This window comes from Cololabis saira, chromosome 14 (assembly GCF_033807715.1).
Source record: "Cololabis saira isolate AMF1-May2022 chromosome 14, fColSai1.1, whole genome shotgun sequence".
Lineage (NCBI taxonomy): Eukaryota > Metazoa > Chordata > Actinopteri > Beloniformes > Belonidae > Cololabis > Cololabis saira.
The window spans coordinates 36,926,325-36,941,349 of record NC_084600.1 but is presented as its reverse complement, the minus strand read 5'-3'; the positions used below and the strand labels follow the sequence as shown (position 1 = coordinate 36,941,349).

Sequence of the window (15,025 nt, the reverse complement as noted above, 5' to 3'; positions counted from 1 at the left end):
CAAAATTTGATTTTTAAGCAGGACAGGTAGGGAGATTTTTAACAGATTGTCATGCTAGTTAAAAAGGATTCAATCAACAATGTTTATTAGAATAAATACTGTAATGGCTTGAAATTCACATAATATTTTTGTCTATTTCTAGAATAAAAGTACAGTATTTTTATTTTATTTCTATATTTTCTCCAGGGAGTCGGTGTGGTGCAGGGTAAATTGTGAAATATTAGATGATTGCTTTAAAATTCAGCCTAAATACACTTGGAAAATCCTATTTAAATATCTCAATCATTCAGTGCCACCTGTTGGTCAAACGATTGAACTTTTAGGCCATTTACCATTTAGAAATTCCCATGTTATAATAGATTCAGGCTCAGGTGCTCTGCACTATTGTACTGTCTAAAAATGCTAAGTAAGTGTATCAAAAATGTTCATATGCATGGGTTCATCCGTTTACATACTTACATTGCAGAAGAGTTCATGTACCTCCAATTTCTGTTGAATTATGTAGTCTTTAAAAATATATTGTGAGTCTTTATTACTAGATGTTGCATAGCCGGAGATTAGGCTGCTAAAATAAAGAGATGAGTAAAAACCTCTGGAGGTGGAGTGTAATTAATGTTTATTTATAGAGCACTTTTCACAGAACGCTGTCACAAAGTGGTTTACAATTAAATAAAAACACTTTAACCAATTAAAGTGATTAAAAACAAAGAAAATGAATAAACAACATAAAATATCACATTAAAGCTTGGGTGAATTCAAAATAAGTAGGAATTCATAGTGTAGTAGACAAACAATTGTGAGATTCTTTGCTCATAAAACAGCCTGGTTGTCCTTTGTGTTTATAATTGTCAAAATCCCCTACACTTGTCTGTGTTTTTAATTATTTATTTCATTATTTGTGTTGTAAATATTATTTTTTTTTTTTTTACAGTTTATTAGCCGAATGTTAAGTTGGTTTCCCTTTCTTTTTCTGGTGTAAAGGTTTAGTAAAGTTGTAGTGACCCGCCCGTTCCAGATGGGGGCGCTGGAGAGCTGTCTGACAATCATCCGAAAAGCTCAAAGAAGATTAAGTGAGCGAAACTCAAAACAAACCCCTCTCCGTTTACGTGTTGGTGTTTTTCGGGTGCATTTGTTTTTTCTTTTTGTTCAAGAAAGCCGTGGTTATCTGCCATAATTAAGCAGACTCCACTCCCGCGTCATTTTATTACAACCTTCAGTCGCTACTTACTATCCTTGTAGCATTAGCAGCTCGTTCTGTTGGTGTGGTTGCTGAGAAGGCTACAAATGAGTGTGGACCGGGTTAAAACCTCGACAGACCGCAAGAAAAACGTCTCATCATTGAGCCAGACCAAGGAACACAGACCCTTCCGAGCCAGCAAGGTGCTGGCGGAGAGGAGCCCGGCGGTGGTGGCGGTGGGAGCCTGGGTGGAGGCAGGAGAGGAGCTGCCGGAGCACCCGGCGGTGAGTACGATGCTGCAGGTTGCTAGGTTACCCCATCAACCGTTGCTAGGTTACCCCATCAACCGTTGCTAGGTTACCCCATCAACCGTTGCTAGGTTACCCCATCAACCGTTGCTAGGTTACCCCATCAACTGTTCACCTTTCAGAAATAAGAATAAAGGGACACCCCGATTTCAGCAGCGCAGGCGCCAAAAAAAGGGACATCCACAAAACTTCTAAACTGAATAGAAATGTATTTATTTTATATCAAAAAACAAAACGCTTTGATTTAAAGTTTAAAGTGCTTTAATAGCATTGAACTTGCATGACTGTACAGACAGCCAACCATACTAGCAACTGTAATAGCCTCTTACGCTATGTACAGGACTGCATTACAGAAAATCACAATATTCAAATTTTCTGAGACAATCACAAAAATGTCATACATTCTGGATTCATTACAAATCAACTGAAATATTGCAAGCCTTTTATTATTTTAATATTGCTGATCATGGCTTACAGTTTAAGAAAACTCAAATATCCTATCTCAAAAAATTAGAATATTCTGGGAATCTTAATCTTAAACTGTAAACCATAATCAGCAATATTAAAATAATAAACGGCTTGCAATATTTTAGTTGATTTGTAATGAATCCAGAATGTATGACATTTTTGTTTTTTAAATTGCATTACAGAAAATAAAGAACTTTATCACAATATTCTAATTTTCTGAGACAGTCCCGTATTTTATATGAAAAAACAAAACGCTTTGATTTAAAGTTTAAAGCGCTTTAATAGCATTGAACTTGCATGACTGTACAGACAGCCAACCATACTAGCAACTGAAATATACTCCTATGCTGTGTATGTCCACATCAGCCCAGATGTAGAATATAGCCTACAGGTGAAGAATATGGTGTAAAAGTTAGTTTATTTCAATAATTCAACTTAAAAGGTGAAACATACACATTTGTATTTATGTTACGTGAATACTTTTCCCTATTTGTATGGTGTAACATTATAATTGTGTGTGTGTCTGTGTGTGTCTGTGTGTGTGTGTGTGTGTGTGTGTGTGTGTGTGTGTGTGTGTGTGTGTATGTCTGCGTATAAAGTTGGGAAAATGCCTAGTAATATCCAAAATCTTAATCTGTACACTGGGCTCTTTAAGTATTTTTACATATGAGTTGAGTGCAAGTGTAATATCAACCAGTCAAGTAAAGAGTCTACCTTGCAACAAAAAAAATTAGTTTAGCCGTGAATTGGAATGAGCAGGTAAAGATAATAGATGGATGGATCTTAATTTAGACATTTCAGACATCGCACATCAACACATGCTAAATTCTGCTGCAGTGTATCAGCAGTTCAGCTCTGAAACTCCAGCTTGTATGGGCTGACGTGGTAAACTTGACCTATGTCTGTTTCGGTTTAGACTCTGGCTTTGTTAACCGAGGAGCTGCTGGCCAGAAGGAGAAGGGAGGAAGAAGAGCGCCTCAGACGTTTTCAAGATGAAGTACGTCACCGTGTGGCACAGCGAACTCAAGTCTACAAGAAAAGACAGCATGCTCAGACACCTCCAGCGGTAAAGTATTTTGGCTCACCATGTACTAAAAGTGATAAACTGAGTGTAGTAAAAGCGTTACACTTCAGTAAAAACAGTGCTGTTGTGAAATAACAGTTAATTTTTTATCTATTTGGGCAGTACGTTGGCTTGGGGGGTAGCTTTGTTTCCTCACAGAAAGAAGATTCCTGGTTCGACTCCCGGCTCGGCAGGATTCTTTCTGTGTTGAGTTTACACGTTCTCTTCTTTACACGTTTTACGCTTGTGGTAATCCGGCTTTCTTCCACAGTCCCTAAAAAAACATGTATGTTACTATTACTACTACTGTCATTTAGCACAGTGGTTCCCAACCTATTTCCTTGTTCCCCCCCTACTTGTGTCTAAGACCAGCCAGGCCCCCCGACCCGTACGTACTAGCACCAAAATAGTCTTTAATTGAAAAAATTAACATTGTTTTTTTGATACATTTCTCTTTGGTTTACTCTGTATACATATGACTTTGTTTTTCTCCAATGTCACCAATGTATAAAATACGCACAAAAGGACATAAAAATATTTCTGAAAAATGTCTTTTAATATGAGACCAACATTTTTTAACATTTTTCCTTTAACAACCTGTCGGAGTAGATTAAATGTTGAGTAATGATATAATAATAAGGAATGAAATCATTTCCTGTGTTTGTCACCAGTGTATAAAAAACACAAAAAATATTCAAGACATTCATAAATTATTCCTAACAATGTCTTATGAATGACTAATTCGCAAATATAATTTTTACAACTGCATAATTTCAAAGCAGACAAAGTTTCGCGCCCCCCCAGGGGGGGCCCGGACCCCAGGTTGGGAGACACTGATTTAGCAGACGCTTTTATCCAAAGCGACTTACATCTGAGACACACACACCATGGAGCAATTAGGGTTAAGGCCTTGCTCAGGGGCCCAAGGTGGTTCAGCTTGGTCTCCATTCTGGGGCTTTAACCTGGGTCCTCCAAACCCAAGCTCACCTCTGTAGCCACTAGACTACCACCCCCCATGTTAGGTTGATTAAATTGCCCGTAGGTGTGTGTGTGAGCATGTATGGTTATTTGTCTATAAATGTGGCCCTTTGATGGACTAGTGTCCTGTCCAGGGTGTAACCCCTGCCTTTTGCTTGTAATGAGCTGGGATTGGCTCCAGCAGACTCCAGAGAACCTGTACAGTATTAACAAGAAAAGAAATGTGAACTTTTTCCACCTATACTAATATAATATTGGTGACTGTCTGTTGGATAGGACAAAAACATGAAAATATTAGGTTATATGTTTTTTTAAATAGACAGAAGCAATAACTCCTAATTTTTGAGAAACTGTGTGAAGCCATTTCAAAGCAAGCTCATCCTTTTCAGTTACAGTTGCATTCAACAGAGAGCAGATGAAGTGATGTTGAGCCATCTGATTGATCTTGTCATTGCAGAACTGTGAGTCTTTTGTGTAAGATGTGCAAGGTAACACTTGACAGAAGGATTTTACATTTCCAGGTCAAAACTCACCACAAATCACCCGGTAAAATACAGATATCTGAAAGAAGTACTCCACAACAGAAGAGGAGCTCTGTTGAGGTAAGTTGGTCCTATGTATTATCCTCAATCATTAAGGATTAAAGGTAAAAGGGTAAGCTGAACGTTGAAATAATTATGAATCAACAGCTGATATAACCACAAGGGGCAGAAAATGATCTCGGCAAACAGTTTTATTCACTGCTATGCAAAAATGTCACTTAAAGCTAAATAATACAAAAAAGATGTATGTGGACTCTTTGATGGTATGGGCTTGTATCAGTGTCTACAGCAAACATCATTTACATTTATTTGAGATTCACCTACAAAAAAAAGGGCAGAACATTGGCTGATACAATTTTGTAGTGGCATTGTGAAGCAGGACATCTCCCGGCGTTCCAACGCCCCACACCTGGAGGGCTCCCTGGAATTCTGATTACCTGCTGCACACTGTGTCAAAATAACAACCCTTCAGCTTCACACTGACATGAGGGGAAACGTCCAAACAAGCACTGAAACTTCAAGGATTCAAGGAAAATGTTTTGTCATTTGCCACACATTTGCATGAGGTGGAAGGAAATTGCGTACATATGGTCCCGGACAAGTAAAAGTTTTAACAAGTAATAAAATAATATTAAAAAAAAGGAAAATTATAAGCAAAAGTATAAGTAATAAAAGGTAAAAGAGTGCTACAACATGAGTATCAATATGAAGTGTAGATATAATAAATTATAATTTTAGCAACAAAATGAAGGCTTGATGAGCAGCATTATATTGTAACACATTTTCACTAAGTATTTGCAAGTTTGATGACATTTAGACAAATATGTAACACATGTAACCTCAGGCGCCTCATGGTGTTTCAATAAGGCTCAGTGTTGACAGCCTAAGTAAACATTGAAGTAAATGACAAGGATAGTCCTCGTGTAGTTTACCTGATACATTTTCTGCTGTTTTGGAGATTGTTATATGGTGTCTTGTTCAAAGTCACAAACCCAGCTATTTTCACCAGTGAAAAATAGTTTACATAAAGGCTGGGTTTCTTTGACACAGAATTTGATTTTGTTCTTTGTGCAAATGTGAATGCCAGGGTGAAATCACTGAATGCACAGCAGCAAGTCGTGAGAGCAGCGTGTTCAGGGAGTGATCCAAGCGTGGTAGTACTAGTGACTTTGTGTTACAACACAAGCTGATGACTTAAATAAGATAGTTTCAGTTTGCAAACATTTTGATTGCACTTGTCAATATTTGAAGTTTCAGCAGTGCAGTCCAATCCTTTTTTTTTCTGTCTTTCTTTTCGGCTGGATTGACAACTGTGGTCGTCAGTTTTAACTTTAGCAGATATCTGCTTTCTTTTTCTCTGGTTTTAATCACATCATATTCGTGTTCATTACTTATGTTCAATATAAAATTGTCTGAAATCTGTTTTGTATAATGCACTAAATGACCAGGCGCTTTTTCTTTGTCTAAATGTATGTTACATTTCATTCTTTAATCGACGTTCTGTAGTTAAAATAAACCAAAAAAGTTCCGTTTGTGGTAAACCAGGACAAATATTCAGTTCATAAATCTAGGCTAATGAAGAAAAGTGTTTCCCAGTTTGGTATGAAAGAATACAACTTGGCTGTCGAGAGTCCTTAGGGCTCGATAAACTTCACTACCCTGCGTTATTACCTGTCTTTACTTCTGCTTTTGTGGCTTAATGGGAGCGTATCTCTGCAACCAAGTAGTGGAGCACCACCGGCTGTTATACCCACACATTCTTGCTCAATATTTTATGACATTATTATGGTTGTGTATGTAATGAGATGGTTTTTCCACAAGGTAGCACTAATGAGTTTATATTAAAGCAGCAACATATCTTTTACAGTACACAACTTCTTCACGGTAATCAAAATTGTTTATATCAGCCTTAATAGTTCAGCTTTATAACATTTCTACTCATTCTCATGACCTATGAAAGCCTGTGGATAGACTCATCCTGTTCTGTTGATGACTACATTGCTGTTTCAAAAATATTATTTTATCTTCTTTGGTCTTCTCATTATGAACATTATCATGTATTATGAGGCAATGTGATGTTTGTAGCATTCAGAATTGTTGTATTGTTTCTCTATGTGACTTATAGAATAATGTGACTGTGATTAATGGGCCCTGTTATTTATTTCCACCATTTTCCAGCCGAGGGAAGGTGTGAGGCATGCCAGACTCAGACTGGCTGCATGTCAGATGGTCCAGGATGAGGAAATGGCCTCAGATCTTCCTGGAGGCAGATGGAATATCTCTCCAGTCAGACATGTGAGTGTTGGTGTCTAAGACTTGGTTCTTCTTTTAAACAGCATCTTATGACAGTGTGTGTACTTGCATATGTGTGTGTACGTGCACACTTTCCTGCAAATCCAGCTTCTGACGAAAAACGTTTAATTCTCTGCACAACAGAGGGCTGAATCACGTGTGCTGAGAGCAGAGGAGGATGTTCTGGGAGAGAAAGATCAGGAAAAGGAAGATGAAGATCATCTCTTCACCGATCACCATTTATGCCCCTTTGTTCAGCAGAAGGTGATTTTTTTTTTTCTTTTTTTTTTTTTTTTTTTTGCACAGTGATAACACAATAATTTGTGCAGGAGAGGAAAAGAAGCCTGAAGGGCTTATAAAAAAATCCTCCCCTCAATACAAAATCACCAAAACAAATCAGTCAATAGCAAAAGAATAGAAAGGAAAAAAGAAAAGGTAAAAGAAACAAAGAAAAATACAATAAGTACACAAACAAAAATATCCATGAAATGGCAATTTCATTTCAGTAAGAATAGCCTGATTAATTTTGTCTAAATAAAAGATACCCCACCAAGCTGGTCCTAAACATTTTTAAGGATGACACTAACTTAAGAGATCTATCTAAACAGTTCCAGAGTTGAGGGCCATGGAATCTGATAAAGGATTGGTGACTGCAGGTACGACAAAGAGGTAAAGAAAGTTCTTCCCACCTCTAACTGAATAAGAATGAATATCTGATGATAACAGAAAAAAATTATGAAAAGTGCCTGGAATGTCTTGTTTGAAATGAATGAACTTAAACATAAACAGGCATGTTTGAAACTTGTTAATAGAAAAAATTGATAATAATTTAAATTTGCTAAATAAGGGTGCAGAAGGTGCTTGATGAGAAGAATATGAGATCATTCTCAAGAATCTTTTCTGAATTAAAAATAATTGTGTAAGGTACGATTTAATACCCAGACTACAGCAGTGCCACCATTCAAATTGCATGTCATGTTAATTAGTTTCCGCTTTTATTTTTTTGTTTCATAAAAAACTATAAGCATCTATAATATCCGGACAGTCACCGATATCACCATGCTAGTTAGTTCTCACACAGTACAATTAATTTTCATGTACACATGCAGAGAATTTATTTGAACAGTAATAAACATCTTGCACTGGAAATCAGTCTCAAAAACACATCTTCCTCTCAGAGGAACTGCAGTCAACCTGAAATGTTAAATTTTATTTCTGTAGGCATACTGAAAAACTTGTGACAATGTTGTTGATGTTAGTGGAGATTAAACATTCATAGATTCATTTTGAAGCAGTCAGAAGACTTTAACACAATATTTTTCTCACGACTAACACTCAGACTCCTTCTGTACTGTAACCTAAAGTATACAGCAGGTCTTTGATGATTTAATGCAACGTGAGCAGATTTACTATAATAAAAGTTTGGGCTAAAAACAGTGAGAGGCAGATATAAGATTATTGCTGAGGATAAAAAGATAAAAACTGACAGGTCTCCACATCTCTCATCAATTCTTAAATCCACACAGTTTCTGAGTTCATAAACTTGTCATTACCCTACAATTAGAAGTGTGAAATTGGGGCAAGTTCCAGTTATACTGCACTTTACAACAACAAACTGTGATGTTTCCACTGTGTCACATGATCATGATGACTTTTATGTGTGTGTAGGAGGTTGATAATAAAAACATCCATATAAGTTCAGTTTCCATTTAACGTGTTTTGAATCACCGTACGTTGTGATTCACCGTATGTTGTGAATGGTACCAGGAACAGGAACAGCTGCAACAACAGCGGGAGCAGTTTATGTCAGAGTTCCTTTGTCTTTGTGCCAACCTCACTGCAGATCACTTGTGTGATCGTGTGTGTATAAGTGTAAGTGTAAAGTTGACTTCACTTCTTGGTGCTATACCAGCAAGGAAGAGTTTAACCTTCTTCACTCGTCTAGGCTGATTAAAGTTAAACTCAGCTGTGCTGAAATGAAGTTTTGTTTTTTAATTGTACTTTGCACTTTGGTAATTATTAAGGTGTATCCGAGCACTGACTTCTTTGCACAGACCGACCTTTTATTGCTGAATCTGCTGTCGCTTTACTTTTAGTAGATTCTGCTCTCTTTGTAAGCTGTATCAAAACCACTCCTAATCTTTGTTGTCCATGAACTCCAGAGGTGGAAGTATTCACATTCATTACTCAGGTAGAAGTATAGATACTAGAGTTTAAAAATACTCCTGTAGAAGTTGAAGTATCAACTCAAGTTTTTTACTCAAGTAAAAGTATAAAAGTACTGGTTTCAAAACTACTTAAAGTATAAAAGTAAAAGTAATGTAAGGGTGAAAAAAGCCATTAAGGACAAAAGCCATTGAAAATGAATGCATCTTAGTATAATGCGAATATATTAAAGAAGCATATATGTGTACTATTGAGCATTAACATGTGTTTCAGAGAGCAGAAGATATGATGACTAGTTGCCTATAAGTATTGTAATGGTGCAAAAAGTCAAACTTCAGAGGCATGTTATCATTTATCCTAACCTTTATTGGAATGTACATCCAAGTTTAGTTGCAGGAATCTGAGGGAACGGATGTAAGAACAAAACTGGACAAGAACATCTGAAACAACCGCAACCAAATTCACTCTATCCGGATGGAGCAATTTAACTGGATAATTTTTTTTTTAAAGGCCGAAATGAAATAGAGTAACGAGGCTGTTTTTTAAATGTAAGGAGTAAAATGTACAGATAATTGCGTGAAAATGTAAGGAGTAAAAGTAAAAAGTCGTCTGAAAAATAATTACTCCAGTGAAGTATAGATAACCAAAATTTCTACTTAAGTAAGGTAACGAAGTATTTGTACTTCGTTACTTGACACCTCTGATGAACTCCCACTGAAGGTTGTGGGTGAGTTAACACATGCAAATGGGTTATCCTTTGTTTTCTCCTAGTCAAAAATAGACAAAAAAATGACAAGATTTGTCTGTAAGCCTGACCATTACTGATCAACAAAGGCCGTGCGTGGTAATTGAATGTTGAGTTATTAATTAGTGCTTTAGCATACAGACTTTTCTCAACTGTGGTCTGTCTGTATTTATTTTTCAGGTGGGAGGACATGCTCAATGGGATCCTGATGAATTGAATCTGCGTCCTGGTTCCAGCTTGAGCATCCCACCAGTTCTCTGGCCTCTGACAGAGGAAGACGAGCTGAGGAAACAGGTAGACGTTAGGCACGCGTGAAACTTTGACTACTTCTTCGGCTCCTGTCAGGCTATATATTACAAATGGCCCGTTTTGCTTTTGTAGCGTCAATCTCAATTTCTGATGCACCGCCGTCTGTTCATGAATATGGAAAGACAGCAAGTGAAGGAAAACAAACAGCACAGGAAGCACCTGAAGAGGACAGCAAGGTAACGAAACTGCAGCTTCTGTATCACTTCCTCTTATTGGTGCGATTGTTCAACTAAGATTCATTTTATTTACCGATCAGCATATTTTTCAGTTTGCGTCTTTACAGGACTGTCTCAGAAAATTAGAATACTGTGATAAAGTCCTTTATTTTCTGTAATGCAAAAATGTCATACATTCTGTATTCATTACAAATCAACTGAAATATTGCAAGGCTTTTATTATTTTAATATTGCTGATTATGGTTTACAGTTTAAGATTAAGATTCCCAGAATATTCAAATTTTTTTAGATAGAATATTTGAGTTTTCTTAAGCTGTAAGCCATGATCAGCAATATTAAAATAATAAAAGCCTTGCAATATTTCAGTTGATTTGTAATGAATCCAGAATGTATGACATTTTTGCATTACAGAAAATAAAGGACTTTATCACAGTATTCTAATTTTCTGAGACAGTCCTGTATAGTGACATAATTATTTACTTAATTTGAAGAACATAATTTCAGATGCAGTTTGGTATTTAGTTTTATTATACACAGCAATGTTGACAAATGAAATCAAAAGAGAGGTCATGGTTTTCTCTCATCAGAATATGGATGTACGTGCAGTTTTGTGTGGTACTTCACCGCCCCTCCACTGTTTACCCACACTGTAGCTTAATGTTTACAATATAATGGACATATAGAGTAGCTAAAATACTTGCATGTGAATAACGGCCTTGTCATGATCGCTGCTGTCACTTAAGGATCAAAGCAGAGAAAGAACAACTCCGTATGAAGGAAGAGAGGCGGTTGGAGAGAGCTCAGCAGATTGACGAGGCCAGAAAGAAGCTGGAGAAGCGAGAGCTGCTGATTTTAGAGCGATTGAAGCTTGAGGAGGAGGAGACGGCAGCACAGCTGCAGAGAAGTAAACAAGAGGAAAAAGGAAAAAAAGCGGGAAGGTAATCTTTAGAGTGCTACTATGCAAAACAAGTTGCAAAGCATTGTGGTTCCCAGTGTATTTATCTGATTGCTGATGCATTTGGTGAACTGACAGAGAACTGAGTTCATCATGTAAGATAAATTGGGGGGAAAAAAATGTTTTAACACCAATAGTCCTTTGTGTGTATGACCATCAATAGGTTTATAGAGAAATATCTGTCTAAATCTGGGCTTTTAAAATACTAAGCTAACATGTTAGTTTGACTGAAATCAAATCAAATTTCTCTAAAAGTTGGAGGAAAACATCGAGATAATCAGATGGGACCTAAATGACTCCTGCGTGTATGTGATCAGCCAGACATGAGCAGTCCTTGTTACTGCACGCGTGCTCCATGCTTCCCTTATCAGTTTGACCTGGAAATAACAGAAATGACAGCGAGTGCCTGGAATAACATTTCTCATTTGTAAATGCTGAAGGGTACAACATGTACAAAATGTGCAGAGCCGTCGGAGCTGCCATGTCACCTGCTTGTGATAGCTCCATTTTAGCACCAACTAAATTATATGTCAGCTACTTTACTTCACAAAATAAATGCATTCAAATTTAGTCAAGTTTTAGTTAAGACCTACACGCTTAAATGGTGTAAGTCACCCTCTGTTGTAGAGGAGTTGGAAATGCTTTGGTCAATAAATTGATTCCTTTCGTGTGTTTAGTTACTAAACAAGGACAGTAGTCCAGTTACATTTTTTTTGAGCTCTAACTGTAGTTTGACTTGACGACACATGTAAATGTACTGATTTTAGGGTTTCTTTACGTGTACAGCTGCCACCATTGCCATTCATACATTTTTTCCAACACTGCTGCACATAAATACTTTGTATATTCTCTTGGAAGATTATGAGGTGCTCTCAGGTAGGGCTGGGCGATATATCGAGATTTTAATATATATCGATATATTTTCAAACGTGATATGGTACGAGACAAAATCGTTTATCGATTTAAATTTTTTTTTTTTTTTTTATGATTTTGATATAGCTTATTTTGTGACAAATTGACTTGAATGTTTTATTTGAGATTTGCACAAATGTTTTGTTATTTGAACAACTGTCAACCTCAGTGGAACAGTCTGCCTGTTACTGTCTACATTGCATTAATTGCACAGTGTATTTTAATTTAATTGTTATGCAGGAAAGGTATATTTGTTTTATTTTATTCAAGAAGCATTTTTATTCTATATATGCAAGCAGTTTATTTTTATTTCATTTGTTTTCTACATCTTGATATTGTGCAGACCTCTGTTAATAAAGGAACCTGTGTGACATTTGGCACGGGGCTTTGTATTAAAACTGACTGTTTTTTTTAAGGGTTTGCCTCAGAAAAAAATGAAGCTAACAGAGATGCTATGCTATAATGCTTTGGGGGAAACCCCAATTATGGCACAGAAAAAATATCGATATATATCGAGTATCGCCATTTAGTTAGAAAATATCGAGATATGACTTTTGGTCCATATCGCCCAGTCCTACTCTCAGGCCTTATTAGATATATTATTTAGCTCATCCACCGTGTTCTAGTTCTTCCCCTTAAAAGCATTGTGTACCAGATAGGCACCGATCAGATGCCCGAGCTCCTTCAACTTGGCTTGACTTGTTTGAAATTGTGTGAATCTTTTATTCCAACTGGGACTTTAAGACAGAATATCCAAGCACGTGGAATTATGTATGGTCCAGTTTGAGTAGTGGGTTTACTCTACAATTTCCATCTGTTTTATTGCATAAACGAGCTAGATTACACGCGTACTGTACTGATGTTTGAGTAGCTGTGTGTTGCTCAGGCTGTCCTGATAACATGCCGTCTGTCACTCTGCAGGTCCGTTGAGGCTCTGAGAGCTCAGATGAAGGAGCGGCTGTCTCATGCCAAGCTGGAGCTTCCTCCTCTCTGCTACTGCGCATCCTCTTTCTGGGACTCGCACCCTAACACCTGCGCTAACAACTGTGTGTTCCACAACAATCCCAAAGGTAGCATTTCCACACCTGTCACCTGCCTACCACCACTCAGATTAGTGGAAACACGTGATACAGTTTTTGTTTCTTTTACAGCTTATGCCCGGGCCCTTCATTCAACAATGGCGAATTTGACGTTACAGTAGAAGAAGCTGATGAGCTGCGACGGACAGTGTGTTATAGAGCTGTTTGGTTTAGGTTTAAGGGAGCAGTCTGATATGTTTTTAATGCAGTGTACATTTAGACAATATCAATTTTATTACTGTCTGTACACTGAATCCAACGCATCCAAGTTTGTCTATCTTCTGATACATGTCGGTTTGCATACTGATATTGATGTTTCCTAGTGTTTTCTTTTAGCATCAGCCCAATAGGATAATAAATTTAACTTTTAATACTTTTAGTTTACAATTACTTGACCCAGTGGCTTTTATTATATACTTGAACAAACGGCAATTCCATCATCATTAGGTGAACTTCGTCTTTGATGCTGACTGCAGTAGATTGAAAATATTTTTATTATGGATGCCGTGTCACAGTTGGTATGTGTAGGACCCAGATGCAGGAGACGAAAGTAACAAAGTACATGATTTATTTAAAATAAAAGCGCTGCTGAGCAGGATTCAAAACAAAACAAGAGTCTAAACTTGACAAATACCAAAAAAACATGATTGAAAACATGGCGGTGAGAAGAGTACGGATCAGCAGGGAGCAAAGGAAAGACAAGATATACACATAGGACTTTACTAAACACGGGTGCTGACGATCAGGGCAGGTGGGAATAAGGAAAGTCGAGACTAAAATAAAACATACCGGTAATGACGAGGGTTTTCACAATAAAACAGAAACCTAAATACCAAAACTGAGAGAACTCAAAAACCAAAATGCTGTTAGCAATGTAGGGACACAAAGCCGTGAGCCTGACTGTGAAGAATCTGAATCTTCTAAAGGTATGTATTTTATTCACAATAATTTTTTTTTTTTTTAATTTTTCGCAGCAGTTGATTCTATTTATTGGTGATTAAGGAATCTGTGTGGTGATGTGATTACTGACGTTAGAAAACTCATTATACTAATAGAGGATTCAGTACTTGTGTATATTTGAGGATTGGTGCTATTTTAATGGGATTTATTAGAAAGTTCTGTTAGTCATGTTGACCTGGTTCAATTATTTGATTGTTATTATCAATGATAATAAAAATAAATTATGACATCTGTTTGATTATACTATAACAAGTATGATCTAATATACACAATGTTGGTGTTCTTCCAGGGTACCATATTAGATTTAGGTTGTCATGAAAAATGTTTTTAGAGATAAAGCATTTAAATCTTTGTTTAAATGCTGTATGGGGTTCTACATATTATAACTGCAGGGACTCTATCCATTTTTAAAAAATATAGAGGGTTTCAAATATTTTATCTGATTTAATATCTAAGGAGATGTTGGATTTAGTCAGGTCACAGTGAACATCAAATTTAATTTCATTTTGGTAATTTACTGCTTTATAATTATGTAATTCTCACAAATATAACTAACATGGACAAATAAAACCCAAAGCCCAGATATTCAATGGGATTAAAACTTAAAGTTTATTGGATAAAGAGGAAATAAGATTACATAATGTTTTGGAAAAAAGTAAAAATTACATTAAAGGGCTCAGTATTTTTTTCTTGATACATTGTATTGTTTATTGTGACCCTTAAAATGAATACATGCCCACCCACTGCTTTTTATAAGCTTTTCCTAGTTCTGACTTACAAATACCTTAAACAATATTTTTCCCCCTTTAACTGCAGATCTGTGATAATTCTTTGTGGCATGTACCCATCATGTCATAGGTTAGTTATGACTATCAATTTAATTCAATTTTATTTA

The 15,025-nt window shown here is 36.6% G+C and overlaps 1 protein-coding gene across 1 annotated transcript; it reads left to right on the top strand.

Moving 5' to 3' along the window:
* The first annotated feature begins 1,070 nt into the window (after window positions 1-1,070).
* Window positions 1,071-14,132, top strand: ccdc15 (coiled-coil domain containing 15). The gene is made up of 10 exons (XM_061740576.1): window positions 1,071-1,461; window positions 2,870-3,019; window positions 4,516-4,596; window positions 6,715-6,831; window positions 6,973-7,092; window positions 9,920-10,033; window positions 10,121-10,224; window positions 10,968-11,162; window positions 13,013-13,161; window positions 13,243-14,132. Exons 1-10 carry the CDS (start codon window positions 1,285-1,287, stop codon window positions 13,290-13,292), a joined length of 1,257 nt encoding a protein of 418 aa, XP_061596560.1. The 5' UTR covers window positions 1,071-1,284; the 3' UTR covers window positions 13,293-14,132.
* Window positions 14,133-15,025: the final 893 nt, after the last annotated feature.